The 18,498-nt window shown below is 40.5% G+C and overlaps 1 protein-coding gene and 1 pseudogene across 1 annotated transcript in view; one reads left to right on the top strand and one right to left on the bottom strand.

The window, feature by feature from the left end:
* The window catches only part of UTP14A (UTP14, U3 small nucleolar ribonucleoprotein, homolog A (yeast)), a 34,988-nt gene extending 20,070 nt beyond the window's left edge, over positions 1-14,918 (bottom strand). Inside the window, exons 1-2 of the mRNA XM_006881865.1 lie at positions 14,914-14,918; positions 12,656-12,910 (exon numbers count right to left, since the gene is read on the bottom strand). Of these exons, the coding sequence (XP_006881927.1) occupies positions 12,656-12,910; positions 14,914-14,918 (260 nt within the window). The remainder of the gene's footprint in view (positions 1-12,655; positions 12,911-14,913) is intronic.
* Positions 14,919-15,084: 166 nt separating this feature from the next.
* LOC102846454 lies at positions 15,085-15,845 on the top strand (annotated as a pseudogene).
* The last annotated feature ends 2,653 nt before the right edge of the window (positions 15,846-18,498 follow it).

The raw sequence follows: 18,498 nt of genomic DNA, 5'->3' as shown, positions 1-18,498 counted from the left end.
ATACTATTGTTGTATTTCCTTATTCATTAAAGAAATCTTGTTGGCTCCTGTCGTCAGGCCATTAAACAGTGAGGATACAGCGGTGAACAAAACAGACACGTGCCATGCTTTCATGGATCTCACTTTGTAGTGGCATTAAAGACAATGTTCTCATCAACACCCTTTCCTGGTGTTTTTTACAAACATTTCTCATTTTTTAGTGAAGGTTCACAGCTCATATTGAGTTTACACGCATTCATAGGCATTTAGTTTTAGAACATTAGCTGCCATTAATTAGTGAAATTAACTACATTGTCTAATCAACCCCTTTGTTGAGGAGCTCTGATGACTTAATGGTCAGAAATTGTGTTGCCAAACCAATGGTGCTGGTGTTAAGTGCCGTCAACTCTGGTTTCAGGTACTTTGGCTATGGTGTTAGGAGGTGCCAATTCTTGGAAAAGGACATCATGGTTGGAAAAGTAGAGGGCCAGTGAAAGAGAGGAAGACCTTCAACAAGATGGACTGGAATAATGACTAACAATGATGGAGCGGATAGCACAGATAGTGCAAGGGTCAGATCTGGTATTTATAGGGTTGTAATGTGTCATAGTCAACTCAAGGCAACAACAGGTCTTGTAGTTTTTAGTTATCCAGGGTCATGCTTCTACTAAAAGGTGCAAATACACTTTTGTTACCTTCAGAATAAATTGAAAACTCTTTGGCTCTTGTCTATTTTTCCAACATCATGGACTTGCTTACTACTTTCTTTGAGACACTTTAAATTATTTTTTTTAATGGACAGGTGATGTTTACTTAGTGTTATTTAAAGTACGAATAAAAGCAGTTAAAATGCTATTTTTAATACATAAAAATAAATATTTTAAATTGATTTGCTTACAAATTTAATATATGTTGTGTTTCACACTTTCATTCACATTGTGTTTCATACAATCATTCCCATTCATTATATTTAATAAAATTACTCCACACTGAACTATGCCCACCATTACCCACTCTTTCCAGATTCCCCACTGGACCTTTCCCATTTCCTTTACTCACGCCTCTCCACCCATCAAATTGTGCAACCCTCTAATTTCCCATCTGCACCCCTCTGCTCCTCCCCTCCCCTCCTTGGATCCTCATACATGTTTTACTAGTTATCTTTCTATTTCTACAATAATAGTTTTATGCAGTATTTGTTCTTATGAGATCGAGTTAGTTTGCTCAGCGTAATGCTCTCCAGTCCATCTCAAGTTAGGTAGTAAATTTTTAAATTGCTACTTCTGAGTGCTACATAGTATTCCATTATGTGAATGTATCACAATTTCTCAATCCATTCGATTGTGGTTGGATGGTTAGGATGTTTCCATGTTCTTGTGATGGTGAATAATACTGCTATGGACATTGGTGTACAAATCTCCATTTGTGCAGTTCAAATCCACTAGATGCTCTGCTGGAGAAGGAGAGACAATCTATTTCTGTACCAGTCAGATCCGATTTGATGGTACACACACACATCATTTAAAAAAAAATTAAAAGCCCCAAATCTCTGTTTGTGCTTCAGTTTTCATTTTCTTGAGGCATATTCCTAGCAGGGGGAATAGCTGAGTCTTATAGAATTTCTATGTTCAGCTTTTTTAGGAAACATCAAATTGCCTTCAGAGTGGTTGTACCATTTTACAATCCTACCAACAGTGTATGAGAGTTCCTATCTCCCCACATCCTCTCAATTTATTGCTCCCTGTCCTGTTAAACTTTGCCGTCACTACTGGGGTGACATGACATTTTTGTTTTTGATTTGCATCTCTCTTATTGCCAGTGATTTTGAGCAAAAAGGATATTTTTCTTGATCCATACATAATCTATACATAATCTGCTGTTAGGGACCTCTCCAAAGTACTGAAGAGCAATGGTGTCTCTCTGGAGACTAAGGTGCATCTGATACAGGCCATGGTCTTTGCAATAACTTGCTATGCATCAGAGAATTGGACAATGACCAAGGAGGATAGAAGGAGAATTGATGCCTTTTAGCTGTGGTGCTGGAGAAGAGTATTGAGAATACCATGGACCGCTAGGAAAACAAACAGATTTGTCCTGGAAAGTGTTAAACTGGGTGGCTCCTTGGAGGCAAGGATTCTGAGGCTCCGTCTAACATACTTTGGATATGTTGTGAGGAGAGACCGGTCCTTGGAGAAGGACATTATACTTGGGAGGGTGGAGGGACAGCACAGGAGGGGAAGGCCCTCTATGAGGTAGATTGATTCAGTGACTGGGGTAATCCGGATGGGAGTGTCAGAGACAGTGCAATTGGCACAGGACAGAGAAGAGTTTAGGGCTGTTGTACATAGGGTCACTATGAGTCGCAAGCAACTCGACGGCACACAACAACAACAACCATAATCTATGTAATAACTGTGTTTTTCTATACAAATGTGGATCTGAGACTGTATAAGTCCCCTAAGCACACCCCTTTCCACCATCAGCTATGTTACTGTGCCCACCCCTCTTTTCTATAGAATTCTGAAGCAGTCAATGCAGTATTTCCATTAAGTATTTCCTGAATGATGAGAAGCAAGTAGTTTTGTGAAAAGCCAGGGAAGAATGGTCCCAGCAAAAGAAGAAAAAAATGTGTGTGCACTGGCCCCCTGAATTGGGAAGACTTGGTATATTCTAGCAACTGAAAGAACAGTGAGGATGGATCATGGTAAACAAAGAAGTAAACATTACAGAGGAGAGATGGACCAGGGCCATGATAATAACTAGAAATTTTACTCTAGATGAAATGGATCACCAATAAAGGAATTGTTTTAAAAAGTGGCATAATTTAATTTTTGAGAAAATTATTTTGGTTGGTGGAGGGAGAATGGATTAGAGAGGGTCTTTAGTGGAAGCAGGGAGACCTGGGGTTAGCTTGGAATAGGGTAGTGTCTATAGAGATAGAGTAATCAATGGGCTCATCAGAAGAACATGGGAGGTAGAGACAAAAAGGAAGATGATGCTTAGATTACTGGCTTGAAAAAGTGAGCGGGTGGTAGACTACTTACTGAAATGGAGAAGAGTAGGCATAAAGAGGACTGATTTAGGGAGAGATAAAAATTTCCGTTTTGTACTTTGAAGGTAGAGATGTCAAGTTTGTAGCTGGCTATAGGAATTGTAGAAGATGGGTTACTAGGAATGCTTGATGTTGATTAAGGCCCCTGGGTAGCAGAAAAAGGATTTGTGCTCAACTTGTAACCTATAAGGGAGCCTTAATGGTGCATTCGGGCTGCTCTATGCACACCCATGTTTATCGCGGCTTTGTTCACAATAGCAAGGAGTTGGAAACAACCTAGGTGCCCATCAACAAATGAATGGATAGAGAAGCTGTGGTATATTCACACAATGGAATACTATGCTGCATTGAAAAAACAAGGAACTCATTCAATATTATTCAAAATGGGTGACCCTGGAGGACATTATACTGAGTGTAATATCTCAGTCACAAAAGGACAAGTACTGCATGGTGCCACTGTTGTAAAACAGGACTGACCTCGGGGTTGCGGGCAGACTGAGAAAGATGGGTTTAATAATGTCTACTGCATTGAAACATGAGGGAGAAACCTGTTTAAAAGGGATATGTGATTAGGCATTTTTGTCATGACAGGAGTCCAGAGTGAAGGCTGTATAGTGGAGTGGCCCTGGGGGAAGGGATTGTAAAACAATGAAAGAATTTATCTTTTACTTTTCCATGAGAGTAGTGAGTGTACTGGGGAGAGGAGGGTTAGGAGGGGAGAAAAGTGCAACAATGAATTAATGGAAATCCGAAGTCTCTGTAAATTTTCACTGAAGTTAATAATAAATTTTTTAAAAAAGAAAAAAAAAGAATCGGGCTGCTAACAGAGAGGTAAGTTGTCAGAACCCACCACTAGCTAGTCTGTTGGAGAAAGATGATACAGTCTGTTCCTACTGGACAGTTCTACTCTGTCTTGTAAGTTCCCTATGAATTTTAATTGACTTGATGGTAATGAAAGGCTTTTGTTTGTTTTTTAATTAATCACTTGATCCAAACCATCATCTTTACAATTACTTCCTGTGTGTGTGAAAGTTGGATAAAGAAGAAGGATTACAGAAGAAGAATCAATGCCTTTGAGTTGTAGTGTTGGGAAAAAGTACTCAGCCTCCCATGGGCTGCCAGAAGAGCAACACATATGTCTTGGAGGAAGTGCAACCAGGGTACTCCTTAGAGGCAAGAATGAGGGAAGTTTGTCTCACACATTCTGGGCATGTTGCCAGGGATGTCAGTCTTTGGAAAAATGCTGGGAAATGTGGAGGGGGAAAAAAGAGAGAGGAAGACCCTCAACAAGATGGGCTGACACCTGACTGTACCAATGGGCTCAAGCAGATCAGAGATTGCGAGGATAGCACAGGACAGGGCAAAGCGCACATCTGTTGTTCAGAGGGCCACTTTGAGTTATAGTTGACTCAGTTGCACCAAACAACAGTAACAAAGGTCACTCATTTGGCCTCATTTGGCGGCACCATGAAATAAAAGCCTGGTGGTCTACTTCTCTAAGACTCAAATCAATACAAAAGCCATTGCCAAAAAAAAATTTAAAAAAAACCAAACAAATAAAAGCCATTGCCATCAAGTTGATTCTGACTCATAGTGCCCTTATAGAATCGAGTAGAAGTGCTCCATGGAGGCTCTAAGGCTAACACTATAGGAGAGAGCACAACTGCTCTGTAAGGTTTCTAAGGCTGTAATTTTTCAGAAGCATACCACCCCATCTTTTTTCCATGGAGCAACTGGTAGGTTCAAGTTGTTGACCCTTTGGCTAACAGCTGAGCACTTAGCCACAACATCACCAGGGCTATTTCTATAAAGATTATGGCCAAGAAAACCCTTTGAAACACTTTTACTCTTTAATACATGCGGTTACCATATGTTGCGTGAGTTTGTTTTTTTTTTTTATGGTGAAGAGATTGAGATTGTACACAGCTTTAGTTTGCTTGGCTCCACAGTCAACAGTCTTGGCACCAGCAGCCAGGAAATTAAAAGGCGCATTGCCATGGGAAAGTCTGCTGTTAGGGACCTCTCCAAAGTACTGAAGAGCAATGGTGTCTCTCTGGAGACTAAGGTGCGTCTGATACAGGCCATGGTCTTCGCAATCACTTGTTATGCATCAGAGAGTTGGACAATGACCAAGGAGGATAGAAGGAGAATTGATGCCTTTGAGCTGTGGTGCTGGAGAAGAGTGTTGAGAATACCATGGACTGCTAGGAAAACAAACATATTTGTCTTGGAAAGGGTTAAACCGGGTGGCTCCTTGGAGGCAAGGATTCTGAGGCTCCATCTAACATACTTTGGACATGTTGCGAGGAGAGACCGGTCCTTGGAGAGGGACATCATGCTTGGGAGGGTGGAGGGACGGCACAGGAGAGGAAGGCCCTCTATGAGGTAGATTGATTCAGTGACTGGGATAATTGTGATGGGAGTGTCAGAGACAGTGCGATTGGCACAGGACAGAGCAGAGTTTAGGGCTGTTGTACATAGGGTTGCTATGAGTCGCAAGCGACTCGACGGCACATAACAACAACAACAAACCATGTGTTGGAATGGACTCTATAGCTACAAGTTTGGGGTGTTTTTTTGTTTTGTTTAGATCTTGATTTATGCTGGTAATGATTATCAGTACACACACACACACACACAGGTTTTTCACCTGACTTTCTTTTCACACAGACACACGTGCGCGCGCGCACACACACACACACACAGACTGAAGTCTTTCCAGCAGTGGTAGCAAAGTTCATTCAGACAGAAACCAACAAATGCTTGTGTGGGTGTGGAGATATTAGAACTCTAATGCAGAGCCTGCAAAATGGCGCAACCAATATGGGAAATGATAGGAATTTTCTGTAAAAAGCTGGAAATTGAAAACTATTTGCTCCAGTAATCCCACTGCTAGATATAGATTTTAAAGAAAGGAGAGCTGGTATGACTTGTTCTGAGATGACACAGCCTTGCTTACTGAAAGTCAGGAGGACTTGAAGTGCTTGGTGCAGAAGCTTAAATGCTGCAGCCTTTAATATGGATTGCATCTCAACATCAAGAAAACAAAAATCCTTGCCACTGGACGAATAGGCAACATCATGATAGATGGATAAAATGTTGAAACTGTCAACAACTTCATCTTACTTGCATCCACAATCAATACACTTGGTACCAGAAGTTAGCAGACTAATCAGAAGACGTATTGCACTGGGAAAGTCTGTAGTCAGGGATCTTGCGAAATTATTAAGGAGCAATGATGTCAGTTTGAGGACTAAGGTGCACTTGATTCGGGTCATAATTTTTTCAATCATTTGCTATGTGGCTGAGAGCAAGACAATGAATAAGGATGACAGAAGAAGAATGGATGCCTTTGAGCTGTGGTGCTGGAGAAGAGTACTGAAGATCCTATGAACTGTCAAAAGAACAAACAAGTATGTCTTAGAGAAAGTGCAGCCAGAGTGCTCCTTGGAGGCAAAGATGAAAAAGCTTCATCTTACATACTTTGGGCATGTTGTTAGGAGAGGCTATACCTTGGAGAGGAACATCATGCTTGGAAGGGTGGAGGTCAACAAAAGAGAGAAAGAGCCTCAACGAGATGACTGACACAGTAACTGCAGCAATGGGCTCAAGTGTGTCAGAATGATGAGGATGAAACACAGGATAAGACAGGGTTCAGGCCTGTTGTTCATACGGTCACCATGAGTCATAGCAGCACTTAACAACAAAAACATGTTCAATCACAGCTTTATTTACAATAAAAGAAGAGATGAAAATAACTTAAATGCCAGTCCACAGATGAATGTTTAAACAGGCTTTGGTATGTACACTCAATGGAATGCTAAGTAACATTAAAGAATAATGAAGAATCTTTTTTTTTTATAAAAAAAGCCTAAGTTTTAAAAATGTTATTATGTTTTTTTTTTGTGGGTGCATACCGTTCTTCTCCAGGAGAGAATCTGGTGGATTCAAACCACGCACCTCTGGGAATATAGCACAGCTTCTTGCCACTAGGCCACCAGAGCTCTCCTAACAAAGAATCTTTAAGAAGCCTCTTTTTTTATTTTTATTTTTTATTTTTATTATTATTTTTTTGTGTGTGTACTGTCAAATCAGATTTGACTGGTACAGGAGGAGATTGTTCCTCCTTCTCCAGCAAAGCATCTGGTGGATTTGAACCGCACACCTCTGGGATTGCAGTAAGAAGCCTCTTGATGTAGTTGAGCCTGAGGTCATGTTAAAGGAAAGAAGTCAATCACAAAAGAAAAAAATATTATATGAGACCAATATTATAAAAAGTTTGTGTTATTGTTGAGTACTATTGAATCAGAACTGATCCATAGCTGACCCTCCAGCAGGTTTTCAGAGGCTATTAATTGCATGGGAGGAGATTGCCCATTCTTCTCCTGTGGAGCAGTTGGTGAATTTGAACCGCATGTCTTTGGGATTGCAGTGCAGTTTCATACCACTAGGCCACCAGAGCGCCCTAGAAAAAGTTTAGGGCAGGTTTATATACAGAAAGACACTTTCTTTGATGAGTTACCAGGAATAAGAGATTGGGGGGGGGCATAACTAATTAGATGAGAGACATGTACTAAATTGGGTGAAGGGACAGAGAATCTACAACAAGGAGATGGGGGAGAAGGACAGTCAAAACTTGCAAGATGACATCAGTTGTACTTTTATTTTAAGTTCACAATTTTAACATCTAGCCTAGTCTTTCAACAAAGTACAGACATACCTAAGGGATATTGCAGGTTTGATTTCAGACCACAGTAAAAAAAATTTAAAAAAATTTAAAAAAATTATATATATATATATATATATATATAATCTCATTGAAATAAAGCAAGTCAGACATATTTTTTTGTTTCCCAGTGCATATTCAAATTCTGTTTACACCATACTGTTGTTTATGAAATGTACAGTAGCATTATGAGAAAAGCTAAATTATCAAAATGTGATGCACAGACATGAAGTGAGCATAGGGTGTTGGAAAAATGGTGCTGATGGGCTCGATCAACAAGGTTGTAACAAAAGTTCAATCTGTAAAAAGCATATCTTTGAAGTTCAGTAAAGTGAAGCACAATAAAATGAAGCATGTCTGTAGTGATTCAATAAGTGTTTTTTTAAAAAAAAAATTTAATGAGTGACTACTCACTATAAAGAAGCTGTGCTTCAATCCCAAAGGTATATATGGTTTGAGGCCACAAGCTGCTCCATGGAAGAAGGATGGGCAATCTCCTCCTGGTGATTAACTGCTTCTGAAAACCCACTGGAGGGCCAGCTGTGGGTTGATTATCACTCTATGGTACACACCGCCACCACCACAACTCTCTCTAAACCCACTAACTCCCTTTAAGTCTATTTCTACTCATTGTTGTTGTTGTCAGATTGACTATGACTCATAGAGAGCCTATGAGTGACAGATCTGCTTTGTAATAGAACCTTGCTCTATGCTACCCCAGCCTCACAATCTCTGTCATGCCCAAGCCCATTGTGGTAATCATGGCACTAATTTTTCTTGTTGAGGGTCTTCCTCTCTTTAGCCAACCTTCTAGCAATCCTATAAGATAGAGTAGGAAGCCCCATAGAGCTTCCAAGGCTGTAAATCTTTTTGGAAGCTTACTGCCACATTTTTCTCCTGCAGAATGGCTGGTGGATTTGAGCTGCCACATTTTAGTTAACAATCTAGTACTTAATTTACTGTGCCATGAGGACTCCTTTAGAACTATTATAGTTTTATACTATTCCTTTCATTAAAGATGCATAATACTTGTTTGTACCCAATTTTATCATTATGTACAAATAAGAAGGATTTTTAGTTATAAATTTGACCTTAGCTGCAGAAATGAGGCCAGAGAACATGTGATACAACTGTACTACCAACAACTCATTTATTTCAAATACCTTTTTTTTTTAAAAGAAAACCGAACAACCATAAACAATGACTATACCCGAGGACCTTATCTGATAGAATACCCAAGAATCAAATGGACTAACTTGTGCAAAGAGATGGTAGAGAATGTCAGAATATGCCTAGGGACCAGCTATGGAAAAACCATCAATTGCTCATATAACATTTGAACTGAAGCTAAAGGAAATGAAAATAAGTGCCACCTGAATATGGAGACCATCTCAAGAAAATATGAACAGAACACTAATGATATAACAAGTGTGGAGTAACCTCAAAGATATCATCCACAAAGGGAAAAAAAAGATGTTCATCAAAGATAGGAAAGAATGAAAAGACAAAAATAGATGTCAGAAGAGATTGAAACTTTCTCCTAAATATACAGAAGCTAAAGAAATTTTGAAGAGAGCTGGAAAGATTTCGAGGGGCAGAAAACAAAGCAAGGGATTATAAGGAAATGGAAGAAGACCCAGAATTAGAAAACCAAAAGAGAAGAACATGCCCAGCATTTCTCAAGCTGAAAGACCTGAGGGAGAAATTAAAACCTTAAATGACAATACTGAAAGATGCTATGGGCAAAATATTGAACTACACAGGAAGCATCAAAAGAAGATGGAAGGAATGCACAGAGTCACTATACCAAAAAGAATTGGTTGGTGCTCAATCATTTCATGAGGTTGTGTATTAGCAAGAATCAATGGCACTGAATGAGCAAGAGCTACACGGAAAGGTGTTAGTGGAAAATAACAAGGCTTCAGGGATTGTCAGAATACTAATAGGGATAGTTCAACAAAGAGATGCAGCCCTGGATGTGTTCATTCATCTATGCCAAGAAAGTTGGAAGACAAACTACCTGGCCAACCAACTGGAAGAGATCAAGTTTTGTGCCCATTTAGTTGAAAAGTTATTCAAAAGAAGGCAGACATTACTGGGCAATATAATTAATATCACATGCAAGTGAAATCTTGCTGAAGATAATAAAAGATAAGTTACTAGAGCAATACATCGACAAAAAATTGCTAGAAATTCAAGCTGTACTCAGAAGAGGCCATTGGAACAAAGTAATCATTGGTGATGGTAGGTGTATCTTGACTGAAAGTAAAAAATACCAGAGGTATGCTTACTTACAATTTATTGACTGTAAAAGCATTCCACAGTGTAGGTATAAGTGAATTATGGATATATACATGATGCTGGGAAGGGTGGAGGATTGGCAAAGGAGAGGAAGACCCTTAACCATGTGGATTGACCCAGTGACTGGTGCAATGGGCTCTTGTGTGTCAGGAAGTGTGAGGATGGCACAGGATAGAACAGGGTTCAGATATTTTGTTCATGGGGTTTCTATGAGTTTTAGTTGATTTGACGGTGCCTAACAACAAGAATAATAAAATGCTGATGGTGTGGCGATGGCTGGGAATAATCTCCACTAACTTCACAAGGGGGAACCGTCCCCATCAACAACTTCCACAGGACAAAACTAATTCCTCTGGGTCCAGATATACTCCCACACTCCCCTCTCAGGTTCTCACTGTTCTAGTACTGGATCTATAATCTGTTGCAATAACCACACAGAACTCACAGACAATTCTTTTGATTTCCAGGCTTTACGAGGAATGTTAGCAAGTTATAATTCAGGTTGGCAACAGGATGCAATTCTTCACTCAGGACAACTTCTCAAGGGGGCTGATAAGCCCTTTGACCTTCAGTCCCTTGGCTGTAGATCGGTGTTGCAAAGTTTTCTTAGTCCTGCCAATCATGAGTCTTCCAGTAGGCTTGGACAAAGATCACTGGCTCTGACTCTGTGGGATGGCAGTCTCAAGTCAGCTCTGTTCATCAGTCTCTGGTTCTTCACTGTGGTTGATGCTGTTATCTTCTACATCCCTGTCTTGCTGGTGCAGGAAACCCTGGCCCTGAAGAATGCATGCAGCAATCTCTGATGCTTCTTTGTTGCTGGTAGTGAGATTCTCATATTCTATTTCTAATTTTGTTCTATTTAAACCTGGTGGGATGGCAAAACTGACCAATTCCAGCATGAGTCATTTATATGCCTTATTTGCATGTTCTCGCCTAGCCATGTGGCAAGTCAAAGGCAAAGGCTTTGGAAAGCCATTTTGAACAACAAATCCACTATATCACAGAATGACATTGTGAACAACAGAACATGTACATAGATCAAGAGACAATTGATAGAACAGAACAAGGAGATATTGCATGATTTAAAATCAGGAACGATGTGTGTTAGGGCTGTGTTCTTTCACCATACCTGGTCTATCTGTATGCTGAGCAAATAATCAAGAAGCCAGACTATAACTGAAAAAGAGCATGACATCAGGATTGGAGGAAGACTCATCAATAACCTGTTTTATGCAGATGAGAGAAGCATATTTGAAGAAAATGAAGCTTTGATGCACTTTGATGAAGCCCACCATGTAAGTTCTTGACTGCTGCTCCTATTGATATTAGTTGTGGTGCAAAGTAAAATGCCTAGATGAGAGTTAACGATGAAGCTCAGACATCAGCCCTCTCTCTCTCTATACAGATACCACCTCAACATCAAGAAAACAAAAAATTCTCAAAACTGGACCAATAAGCATCGTGAAAAATAGAGAAAAGATTAAAGTTGTCAAGGATTTCATTTTAGGATCCACAATCAATACTTGAAGTAGCGGTCAAGAAGTCAGAGGATGTATTGCATTGGAAAAATCTACTGTCAAATACCTCTTTCAAGTGCTAAAAGTTCAAAGGTGTTGTTTTGAAGATCAAGGTGCTATGTGCTCAAGCAGTGGTATACTCTATGCATGTGAAAGTTGGACAATGAAAAGGGAAGACCAAAGAAGAGTTTCTACCTTTGAATTGTGATGTTGAAGAATATTGAATATACTATGAACTGCCAAAAGAACAAACAAATCTGTCTTGGAGGAGGTGCAACGAGAATGCCCATTAGAAGCAAGGAGAGTGAGACTTCATCTCATATGCTTTGGGCATGTTATCAAGAAGAGTCTGCCCAATGTAATTCATCCTTTGATTTCTTGACTGTTGTTTCCATAGATGTTAATTGGAATCCAAGTAAAATGTCTAGGTGAAAATTAATATTAATAAAATATTCCCTCACCAAACCTTGTTGTTGACTTAGTGTGAGCAGTCAGTTTAAATTTTATAATTTAAATGAAATTGATGAAACTAGGTGTCAGACTATAAAATTACGTGTCAAACTATGAAACTATGGGAACTCTGGTGGCCTAGGGGTAAGAAGCTGTGCTGCCAATCTAAAGACACAGTTTGAATCCACCAGTTGCTCCATGGCAGAAGGATGGGCAATCTCCTCTCATGAGATTTACTGCCTCTGAAAACCCACTGGAGGGTCAGCTATGGGTCAGTTTCAATTGGACAGAACACAACAATAGCAAAAACAACCCGTCTACAATCTCATCCCCAAAAGCCCTCTTGATGAGTTTCTGACCGACACAATGACTTCTTATTATTTCCAAATATTGAAATAAATGATGTGTGAATGATATTGAAATAAATGATGTGTGAATGTATATTATATATGACTATTATCTTTTAAAATATCTTATTAACAGTATTTCTTTATCTTTCCTCAGTCAAACCCTGAGCCAATCACTTCCCCCAGGCTGCCTGGGGAGTTACAGGGAAAGGAACACATAGGGTAGATGAGACATGGGGAGAGAAAACCAACAAACTATGGGAGGTGGAGATGGCTCCTTCACATGGCGAAGAGGATCAGAAAGGCCACCATCAGGCAAAAGAGCGCCATGGCTTCTGAGAGGGCAAAGCCCAGAATGGTGTAGGAGAAGAGCTGCTGCTTCAGAGAAGGATTCCTGGCATAACCAATGTTGAGGCTCCCAAACACAGTCCCAATCCCAGCTCCAGAGCTGGCCACTCCAACCGTGGCAGCCCCCGCCCCAATGAACTTGGCTGCTGTGTCAATATCCCTTGAGACAGTGCTGGTTTGGAAATTGCGACTAGGGACAAATGAAATCAAGGAACGTGGGGCTGTCAAGCAGCTGAAATTCTCATCTCTCAGTGTCTCTGGTTGTTTCAGGACCACTTCAGACAATGCAGCTGAGAGGCACTTCTGACCAGGAAAGGGGTGGAGACAAACTTGGTGCAGGTACACATTTTCAGGGGATGAGGGGCTGTGGCAGGAAAGCTGCTCCCAGTGCAGTGAAGAGAGAGAGGGGCTATATATGACTATTATTAACATCAAGGTTCTGATCTGTTGTGCATAGGGAGATTACGAGACACAGGCTACTCAATGAGACTTAGCAACAACAACAACAACAACAACAACAACAACAAGTTATTAATGTCATTTGCTCTCAGTAAGCTTAGGATATGTTTGGCCAAACTTGTTTGGATTACAGAGATTACTAGTATTTGAAAGCTCAAATAATCTCAAAACCCAAATTTTCTAAGCAGAATGAGTAAATAAATATTCAGCAACAAAGTGAGAGTGGTTGCCTGCTGACCTGCAGTATGATAATATCCATGATATAAATTCTGTTAGTAACATGAAATGAACCAGTTCATGACATTGTCGTAATTTTAACAATTGACTCTGGAGAGCTATTATGAGTCGGCCTCAGTACACCACTGATTCCAAGTTCCTTCCTTTACGTCTTCTCAGGGTTCTGAATGGCAGATAGATGTAGAAAAAGGAAGGCCACTCAGAATATGTTTAGGTTCACTCAGCTGTCACATAGGGGGAAACACACTGAACTCAGAATCAGAAGTTAAAGGTTCAAGCTTTGTTTGGTTATGCTATTTCTGAACTTCAGATCCCTCATCTGCAAAATAAAGATAATAATTCTTGCCATGCTCGCTTTATGTTGAGAATTAAATGACACAAAACATATATTCACACAAAAACTTGTATACTAAAATTCATAGTATTACTCATGCTAATAAAAAAGTGGAAACAGTGAATGCTGTCAATGAACAAATTGATAAATAAAATGTAGTGTATCCAAGTGAGTCCTAGTGGCCTAGTGGTAAGGAGCTGCGTTGGCAACCTGAAGGTATTGTGGCTCAAATCCACCAGCTGCTCCATGGGAGAAAGATGAGCAATCTCTTCCTATGCCCACTAGAGGGTCAGCTATGAGTTAGTTCCAACTCGATGGCACATGAATTTGGAACATTCAGTTAATTTGGAAATAAAATGAAAGGAAGTGCTGATATGCATTATATCATGGATGAACATTGACATTTATAGTAAGCATTGTTGTTGATTGCCTTTGAGTTGAGCACGACTCATAGTGACCGTATGAACAAAAGGCCTGAAGCCCGTCTGCCACTATTGACATTTATCAAAGTTCATAGAGTTTCCGGAGGCATGTTGTTTAGGAAGTGGATGCCACTCCTGCTTCCGAATATGTTGTTGTTGTTGTGTGCCATCAAGTCGCTTGCAACTCATAGACCCTAAGTACAATAGCCCTAAATCCTGCTCTATCCTGTGCCAATCTCACTGTCTCCAACACACCTACTTCCTCCACCCCAGTCACTGAATTGATCCATCTCATCTAGGGTCTTCCTCTCCTGCACTGTCCCTCCACCCTCTCAAGCATGATGTCCCTCTCCAGGGACTGGTCCCTCCTTGCAATATGTCCAAAGTATGTCAGACGAAGGTTCAGAATCCTTGACTCCAAGGAGCATTCCGGCTTCACCCTCTCCAGGACAAACCTGTTTGTTCTCCTACACTCTTCTCCAGCACCACAGCTCAAAGGCATCAATTCTCTTTCTATCATCCCTAGTCACGGTCCAGTTCTCTGGTGCATACCATGCAATTGCGAAGACTATAGCTAAGATTAGGCGCACCTTAGCCCCCAGCCGTCTAGATAAAGCCAAGCATAAAATTTCATATATGATATATGATTCCATCATACAAAAAATCATGAATGGGGAAGTCTACAGAGACAGAAAGATTAGTGGAGAGAGAGAGAGACAATCTCCTCCTGTAAAGACTTACATCATCAGAAGCTTAATGGAGAGTCACCGTAAGTAGGAATAGACTTGATGTCAGTGGCTTTAAAGAATTCGGCTGCTGCCCTGCTGTGATTCTGTCTTGCGTGGCTGCTCCTGGTAACAGTAGTGTCTTATTACCATCCTTCTCTCCCACACAAGTGTGAGCCGCCGACCCATGGATGATTCAATGGGTATGGACACGAACCCCCTGAGGCCCCCAAATGACCTTTTTGGTTGTGAACTGAAAGCTGCCAAAGATTATCACTTGAAGGTGGTTAATGATGAAAACGAGCACCAGTTATCTTTAAGGACGGATAGTTTAGCGGCTGGTGCAAAAGATGAATTGCACAGTGTTGAAATGGAGGCAATGAATTACGAGAGCAGCCCAATTAAATGAACACCGGCAACTTTGAAAATGTCTGCACAGCCAACGGTTTCGCTTGGGGACTTTGAAATACCAACACCTGTCATCTTACGATTGAAGCATAGCTCAGGGCCTGTGCGTATAAGTGGATAACACTTATTAGCTGCGGAGGAAGGTGTAGAGTCAGAGGATGAAGAGGAGGAGGAAGGAAACGCTTAAGTATATCAGGAAAAGGATCTGCCCCTGCAGATAGGTGGTACCTAAGTTCCACAGGAAAAGGTGAAACTTGCCACTGATGAAGATGATGACGATGATGATTATGAGTTTGAGGATGATGCAGCTGAAGAAAAAAGCACCATTGAAGAAATCTGCACGGGATAATCCGTCCAAAAATGCGCAAAAATCGAACCAGAATGGAAAAAGCCTCAAAACCATTGACTCCACGATCGAAAGGATAAGAATCTTTCAAAAACAGGAAAAAAAATACAACCCCTCCCAAAACTCAAAATGGACCTAGTTCTGAAGAAGACATTAAAGCAAAAATGCAAGCAAATATAGAAAAAGTGCATTGAACAGTTATGGGCACTACTGGTAAATTAAGCTCAAAGATGGGGAGAGAAACAGGTCTCACCCGTTTCCTGATTTGCCACCCAACCACACCCCGTGTAGGCTGGAAACAATCTTATTCTTGCTTTCCTAAGGCGTTTTCTATTGACGACTGGAATTCAGTGAACCATATTCTGCTTTTCACTTGACCTCACCTTTTTGAACATGTTTTATATACTTTGTATCTGTCTAGCTCTTCAGTAAATATTTGAATAAAAATTAAAAAAAAAAAAGAATTCGGCTGCTGACTGGAAGGGGTGTGGTTTGAACTCCCCAGTTGTTCTGTAAGAGGAAGATGGAGCAGTCTACTTCCACAAAGGTTACAGCCTTGGCAACCCTAGGGACAGTTGTACTTTATCCTCACAGGATCAAAAGGAGTAGAACCAGCTCAAGTGAAGAGAGGGTAAGGCTGCTGGGGATGGGGGACTTGGCTAGTCATGACTAAAGCACATGAAACTTCTTTTGGAAATGGCAAGATGTACCAAAATTATTTGTGATGACAGCTGCCCCTCTCCATGTACATACTTGTGTACCATTGAGTCGGAACTGACTCGTAGCTGACCCTCTGGCAGGTTTTCTTTTTCTTTTCTTTTTTACTTCTTTTTATTGTTATTATTAATTTCAATGAAAATTTACAGAGACTTTGGATTTCCATTCATTCATTGTTGCACTTTTCTCCCTGCCCACCCCTCCCCCCAGTACACTCTTCTCTTTCAAAAGTAAAAGAAAAATTCTTTCATTGCTTTACAATCCCTCCTCCCAGGTCCACTCCATCATGCAGCCTTCATTCTGGACTCCTATCATGACAAAAATACCTAATCACATATTCCTTTTAAACAGGTTTCTCCCTCATCTGTTTCAATGCAGTATACATTATTAAGCCCATCTTTCTCTGTCTCCCCCCAAACCTGAGGTCAGTCCTGTTTTATAACAGTGGCACCAGGCAGTGTTTGTCCTTTTGTGACTGAGATACTTCACTCAGCATAATGTCCTCCAGGGTCACCCATTTTGAATAATATTGCATGAGTTCCTTGTTTTTCAATGCTGCATAGTAGTCCATAGTGTGAATATACCACAGCTTCTCTATCCATTCGTTTGTTGATGGGCACTTGGGTTGTTTCCAACTCCTTGCTATTGTGAACAAAGCTGCAATAAACATGGGTGTGCCTATATCTGCATGGGTGGCAGTTATGGTCTCTTTGGGGCATATTCCCAAAGAAGACATTCACATGGCAAACAAACACATGAAGAAATGTTCAAAATCCCTAGCTCTAAGAGAGATACAAATTAAAACAACTATGAGATATCTTCTCACCCCAGTCAGAATAGCAAAATTTAACAGAACATCAAGCAACAAATGCTGGTGAGGTTGTGGAGAAAGTGGAATCCTGATTCACTGTTGGTGGAAGTGTAAAATGGTGCAACCACTGTGGAAGGCGGTGTGGCACTTTCTCCAAAAGTTGCAAATAGAGATACCATTTGACCTAGCAATTTCACTCTGGCAGATTTCCCAAGGCAGTTAATTGCATGGGAGGAGATTGCTCATTTTTCTCCCCACCACCCCATCCCAGAGCAGCTGGTAGATTCAAACCATGTGCCTTGGGGATTGCAACACAGATTTTTACCACTAGGTCACCAGAGCTCCCTAAAAAGGCCACCAGAGGGAAAAGCAGTCAGTCCAATGCCCATCAAACCATTTTGAATCACAACATAATAAAATGTACCCATTCTTCTGGCAAAGAAAAAAAAAGAGGAATGAACTACTGATATACCTTGAGCTACTATGACAAACCAATATCTTGAAGGAATTTCTAGAGAACTATATTAGTGTTGGGGGAGGGGAAGTGCCAACCTCGAAAAGTTATATGGTGTGTGATTCTATTTATATAAAGCTCTTGAAATAACTAAATTACAGATTTAGAGAACAGTGGTTTCCAAGAGTTAGGAAGGGGGTGGAGGTGGGAGAGAACTGTTGTGGATAACTTGAGGCAGTGCAAATTTTCTGTACTGACAATGTCAATATCTTGGTTGTAATATTGTATTGAATTTTACAAGATGTTACAATTGGGGGAAACTAGGTAAAGGATACATAAGATCTCTTTGTATTGGGGGAGGAGTGGGCAGGGAGAAAAGTGCAACAATGAATGAATGGAAATTCAAAATCTCTGTAAATGTTCATTAAAATTAATAAAATAGACTTTTTTCTAAAAAGGATCTCTTTGTATTATTTCTTACATATTATAGATGGATCTTAGCTGAAGGTAAGGAAGAAAGTCTATTTCTGTTTTATTGGCTATGCAAAGGCATTTGACTGTGTGGATCATGACAAGTTGTGGCTGACATTGAGAAGAATGGGAATTCCAGAGCATTTGATTGTGCTTATGAGGAATCTATATCTGCAGCAGGAGGCTGTGGTGCAAACGGAGCAGGGGAGCACTGCCTGGTTTGGAAATGGGAAGGGAGTACGTCAAGGATGTATTCTGTCTCCATACCTGTTCAATCTATATGTTGTTGTTGTTATGTGCCGTTGAGTCGCTTGTGACTCATAGTGACCCTATATACAACAGCTCTAAAACTCTGCTCTATCCTGTGCCAATCTCACTGTCTCTGACACACCCA

This window comes from Elephantulus edwardii, unplaced genomic scaffold (assembly GCF_000299155.1).
Source record: "Elephantulus edwardii isolate Elephantulus edwardi_28Jun2011 unplaced genomic scaffold, EleEdw1.0 scaffold00016, whole genome shotgun sequence".
Taxonomy (NCBI): Eukaryota; Metazoa; Chordata; class Mammalia; order Macroscelidea; family Macroscelididae; genus Elephantulus; species Elephantulus edwardii.
This window is presented reverse-complemented; position numbering and strand designations above follow the sequence as displayed.